The 5833-nt window shown below is 33.8% G+C and overlaps 1 protein-coding gene across 1 annotated transcript; it reads left to right on the top strand.

Annotated features, from left to right (window-relative positions):
• Positions 1-971: 971 nt before the first annotated feature.
• LOC107476308 (glucose-6-phosphate 1-dehydrogenase, cytoplasmic isoform) lies at positions 972-5515 on the top strand. Its single transcript, XM_016096112.3, has 15 exons — positions 972-1142; positions 1364-1449; positions 1788-1854; positions 1976-2162; positions 2382-2539; positions 2634-2702; positions 2808-2866; positions 3134-3170; positions 3320-3391; positions 3634-3781; positions 3912-4007; positions 4238-4308; positions 4628-4743; positions 4973-5018; positions 5111-5515. Exons 1-15 carry the CDS (start codon positions 972-974, stop codon positions 5276-5278), a joined length of 1551 nt encoding a protein of 516 aa, XP_015951598.1. The 3' UTR covers positions 5279-5515.
• Positions 5516-5833: the final 318 nt, after the last annotated feature.

Here is a 5833-nt window from a genome sequence, read left to right as displayed (position 1 = left end):
ACGTCAGAAGTGCCGTTAGTCTTAATAACAGAAAGATGTAACGTATCCACGTTTCATTTATTAAAGACTTAATTGTTACTTTTTTCTTTAGGGTCTAATTTGTCCAAATATAAAATCTTCAGGACCTAATTATTACTTTACTCAACATTTTTATTTATGATACTCTTAAAAAGTGTCAATAAAATAAAATTATTGCTAACCAAATTCATAAAAAAAAAGGTATAAGGTGAAGAAGCATAAAAACAGGGGTCAGAATGCAAATAATGAAAAATACAGGGGCAATACGGGAATTATAGAAAATACTGATTTGCGTCAGCACTTAGCAGTAAACACCGTAGTCGCTGACCAAAAAGACCGAAGTGAGAGAGAGAGAGAGTTGTGAAGTTGGTGAAGAACTCTGAACAACCAACTTCCCAAACCTCAATAATAAAAGAGACCCTTTTTATGCTTTTCAGCTTCTTCTGAAACCATTGAAAAAATCAATTCAGGTTTTGCAACAACAACAACAACAAGGTACTGTTCATATTGATGACTTGACGTTGCTACTTTCTTCTGCTCTGGATTCACACTTTCCATTTCAACTAGCTCCTTGCATGTGTTTGTTGTTTGTGGATCACCCTTTTGATCCTGAATTTCTTGGTTCCTGTGTTTTGACCCCATGTCCCATGTTAGGTTTGATTTTGATAATTGGGTTGGTCTCAAATTTTTCTTTTTTTGGGTGTAGCTTTTACTTTGTTTTCCAGCTCTCTTGGAGTTTCAGCTGAACTCCTCTGCATGATTGATAAAAGTTTGTAGCTTTTATTTTTATTTTTATCTGGGTCAATTTTGATAAATTTGGTAGTTAAAAGGGTGTTTTCATTTTCTCTGATATGCGATTGATTGAGATTTGTGTTGGAACTATTCCAAAATCCAAAAGGCACTGTATTTGAATTTGGATGGCTTGATTTGTTGGTTTGTTACCTTTTGGATTGATGTTCGAATGGCACATCGAAAGAAGATCTAGCTTTGAAACTGAATCTCCCTTGGCAAGAGAGTCTCTAAATGTATCTGAAACTGGCTCACTCTCCATTGTTGTGCTTGGTGCTTCTGGTGATCTGGCTAAGAAGAAAACGTTCCCGGCACTTTTCCACCTGTATCGGCAGGTTGGTGCCTTCCATTTATAGAGCAATATATCAAAGTCTTTGGATCATGTCTAATTGGCGTGTTGCATAGAACTGAGGTGAAACTAAAAAAGAAAATTGATGAAGAGGATCACCATACTATTTATTCGTAATTTGTTCTTTTTGTAGATGGAATATTTTCTATTAGTTTTTTACCTTTTCTTGAAGGATTTGTTTCTTATGATTGGTGAATTTATTTTCAGGGATTCCTACCACCAAAAGAAGTTCATATTTTTGGTTATGCAAGGACAAAAATCTCTGATGATGAACTGAGAGATCGATTGCGAGGGTGAGGCTTTCTCTAGAAAGAAAAGTGCATATTCTTTTTTCCAAATATTTATGAAATACAGAAAGGGAAAAGATGGCAATCAGTTACAACTTTCCCTGATATTCTAGAATTGATAATATACAAATGCAGTGAGACGAGTTTATGTTTGCAATTGTTTCCTTTGAATTAGCCAAAAAAAACTTTACTATACACTTTTTTCTATGATAAGTATTTCATGAATTCTTGTTCGCGGGTTATTTCACGAAGTTGTTCTATAGAAACTGTGTTCCTATTAGTTCATATATTTTAATTTATAGTATTTAAACTGTTTGTAAGCATAACAAACGTGGCTCATGCAGCTATCTTGTTCCTGCCAAAGATGCTTCCGCAAAACAGTTGGATGATGTATCGGATTTTTTGAATCTGGTTAGCATTTCCCTTGTTTGCGTTGTTGTACTTGTATATAAATTTCATTGTAGTCTCACTACAAAACAATTCTTGTCAGCCCAAAATGTTCATTCTATCTCATTTTTTCTCTTCCATTTAGATCAAATACGTAAGTGGCTCTTACGATTCTGAGGAAGGTTTTCGCTTGTTGGACAAAGAGATTTCAGAGCACGAATATTCGAAAAACAGTGCAGAGGGTTTGTCTCGGCGGCTTTTCTATCTTGCACTTCCTCCTTCAGTATATCCATCTGTTTGCAAGATGATCAAGACTTGTTGCATGAATAAATGTAAGAGCTATAATCTATGGTTGTAACATATATTTTATGTTCCAATGTTCTAAAATGCAGCTGCTGCTGGTATAGATTTTGGATTTACAGGATGACTGCATGTGTTATATTTTATTGTGTATAGACTAAAAAGGAAATAATAATGAAATAAAGTCTAACTTATTATCTGGAATGTCTAACTTTTGTTTCTATTGATGCTAATTTGCCGCCTTTTCGTAGCCAATCTTGGTGGGTGGACACGTGTTGTTGTTGAGAAACCTTTTGGAAAGGACCTAGAATCTGCAGAAGAACTAAGTACTCAGATTGGAGAGTTGTTTGAGGAACCACAAATCTACCGTATTGATCACTACTTGGGAAAAGAACTAGTGCAGAATATGGTAATAAATGTTTATATGATGACTTAATACTTACCGTTTGCTCCATAGGCTCTGTCTAAAGTCTAAACCCTTTTCATTTTATTCATATTGGCAGTTGGTACTTCGTTTCGCAAATCGATTGTTTTTGCCTCTTTGGAATCGTGACAACATTGACAATGTCCAGGTGAGATTCTTTCTTTGTAGTCAAAGTTACAACTAGAACTTTAGTTAACTTGTCAACATTTAATGTCCACATCAAATGAACATTTGGCTGTTGATTTCATTGCAGATAGTTTTCAGAGAGGATTTTGGAACCGAAGGTCGTGGTGGATATTTTGACCAATATGGGTATGTGTAGAATTTTGCTTTAATCAAATTGTTCAATGAAGCTTTCAAATGACAAGTGATGCAAATAGTCAATGAAGGGATACTAATGAAAAGAATTTTTGTATACCAATTTTATTTTCATTGATGATATTGAAATTTGAACTTTGATTTTTCATTTTTTTTTTCATATGCATCAATATTGAATATCTATTACTCATTTTGTATACGATTTCTCTTATTACGCTTGTGGAAGTATAAATCATCAGTGTACAACTTTTCTTTTGGCAGAATTATTCGAGACATTATTCAAAACCATCTGCTTCAGGTGATCTCTTCATTTTCATAACAATATAGAATAATATACTTTGACATTGTTATAATTATTTTGTCGTGTCAAGTGGACGCTTCTGTTAAATCGTAACTTATAGATGTCGAATAATGTTGAATTTTTCTCATCACTTTTCTACCATTTAGGTTCTCTGCTTAGTTGCTATGGAAAAGCCAGTTTCTCTCAAGCCTGAGCACATTCGGGATGAGAAAGTGAAGGTATCACGTTATGTTGCCATTTTCATTCAGCTTTGCTAATATGAAGCCATCAATATCAGCAGAAAATCCTTGTTCTCCTATTAAATTGGTTTCTCATACTTGCAAATTGCAATTGAATCAATGAGAGATATTTTCATAACCACAAACTTTCCTTGTTGCACTTCAATGTTTATCTAGATTTTGAGATGGTCCATGGCATGCAATCAAAGTCTAAAGTATTTTCTGTTGGCCACAAAATGCAGGTTCTTGAATCAGTAGTACCTATTAGCGACGATGAGGTTGTTCTTGGACAATATGAAGGCTATAGAGATGACCCAACCGTACCTGATGAGTCAAACACTCCAACTTTTGCAACTGTTATTCTGCGCATACACAACGAAAGATGGGAAGGTATGGTAACATCTTTAGCATTTTCTTCCTAAGAGAAAATAAATATAATTATGGGCATACTTTCATTTTCTTTGTGCTAATACTTTATTTTTATGTTTCATGCATTCCTTGATTTTCTTTTTGGCATCAGGTGTTCCTTTCATTCTAAAAGCAGGGAAGGCCTTAAATTCTAGAAAGGCAGAGATACGAGTTCAATTCAAGGACGTTCCTGGTGATATTTTCAAGTGTATGGCACCATACTTTTTAAATTTTTGGATGTTATCTCTTAGTACATAGAAAGTATTAAGATGTTGATCATTTCAATAATCCATAATCGCTAACATGACAAACATAGATACATGTTCTTTATCGGCTTTGAAAGTGAATATAAATGTTTTCTAATAAATACTTTTCCTCATTCATCAAAATATCAATGTGTGCAAAACGAAACCTCACTGTAAACTTGTGCATGTCTAGGTCAAAAGCAAGGGAGAAATGAGTTTGTTATCCGCCTACAGCCTTCAGAAGCTATTTACATGAAGCTTACGGTATATGATCGCCTACATTTCGATGATTCTCTATATTGTCATATGCATTCATTGAGAAGTTTGATGTTCATATAGTAAATATAGATCTCCCACTTCACTGTTTGAAATCAAAATTATTATTTTATCTTAAACTTGTCATAATTAGACTAAATTCGCTTGCCAAATTACTGAAGAAGTGCACTGCATCTATTGGTTTCTTGTATTCATTCACTTGATAATTTAATGTTAAGTGTATTTAAAAACAATTATATATTAGATTTAGATTATGCATTTGTTGCGTAAGAGTTTTACAAATCCATGATATGTGCTATTCTTGCAGGTCAAGCAACCTGGTTTGGAGATGTCCACAGTTCAAAGCGAACTGGACTTGTCATATGGGCAGCGATATCAAGGAGTTACCATTCCAGAGGCTTATGAGCGGCTCATTCTCGACACGTATCTTCACTTTCCTAGTTCATATTTTATAACTTACCAATTTTTTCTAGCCTTCTTTCATTATACATCCAAGCTACATAGTAACACTAACTGAAGTATATAGTGAAGCTACCTAACTGAATATTATAGGATCGACGCCATGCATCAAAATAACTTACCAATCAGCTCAACAGTTTGAAAGAAACAAATTCGCGTTAAATAATAATGCCAATTGTATTGCGTTGTGCAGAATTAGAGGCGATCAGCAACATTTTGTTCGTAGAGATGAGTTGAAGGTAACAAATTGTTACATGGCTTGATACAATGTTTCATATATTCTTGAAAGACTAATGTAATGTGCTTAACTATATATTTTCTATACTATCAGGCATCATGGAAGATCTTCACCCCATTGTTGCACAGAATTGATAGAGGAGAGTTCAAGCCACTCCCTTATAAGCCAGGAAGTAGAGGTCCGGCAGAAGCCGATGAATTGCTGCGAAAAGCCGGCTATGTTCAAACACACGGTTATATATGGATCCCTCCTACATTGTAGATTTTTCAGTTGCTTACATATAAATATATATATACAATAAAAACCTTGTAGAGTGAGCAAATTGTAATAAGCATGAGGATTTTTGAGTTGGTTTTAATAAGCTTTGAGGAACTTTCCTTGAGAGCTGCACTCTCCTATATATAATGGGATGGTGTGTGCAAGTTGTAAGTTGTAACCAGGCATATGAAGGTTGTGTACTAGTTTATGGATTTTCTAATAAATGTATTTTCTTCAAAATCGAGTTGGTTGGGTATGTTTCAGTCGCGTTTGGTTTGCATTTTTATTTCAAGTGTTTTTCGGATTTTATAAAGAAAAAAAGAGAAAACAATAAAATCAGGTTTCTTGTTTTTACTTCTTATTTTCTCTTTTCAATGTTCTTGAGTTTGAGTTATGGGCAAGGAAAAAATCTGTCATAGAGTTAAAGTAGACAATCATAAATTTTCAAAACCAATAAGTTAAGTTATTGATATAGATGTATATATGTTATATAATATAAAATTAAAAAATTAATCATAATTTGTTTTTGTTTACAGTATTTTTTAGTCTTGACAGGTT

This window comes from Arachis duranensis, unplaced genomic scaffold, assembly GCF_000817695.3.
Source record: "Arachis duranensis cultivar V14167 unplaced genomic scaffold, aradu.V14167.gnm2.J7QH unplaced_Scaffold_165934, whole genome shotgun sequence".
Lineage (NCBI taxonomy): Eukaryota > Viridiplantae > Streptophyta > Magnoliopsida > Fabales > Fabaceae > Arachis > Arachis duranensis.
Note: the sequence above shows the minus strand (reverse complement) of the source record. Positions and strands in the feature narration are given on the sequence as shown.

Bases quoted from the DNA above. Each gene is read 5' to 3' on its own strand.
- LOC107476308 (XM_016096112.3), top strand. From the start codon at position 972: ATGTTCGAATGGCACATCGAAAGAAGATCTAGCTTTGAAACTGAATCT. The intron at 1,450-1,787 runs GTGAGGCTTTCT...TGGCTCATGCAG, and splicing joins CTGAGAGATCGATTGCGAGG to CTATCTTGTTCCTGCCAAAG. The intron at 4,008-4,237 runs GTATGGCACCAT...GTGCATGTCTAG, and splicing joins TCCTGGTGATATTTTCAAGT to GTCAAAAGCAAGGGAGAAAT.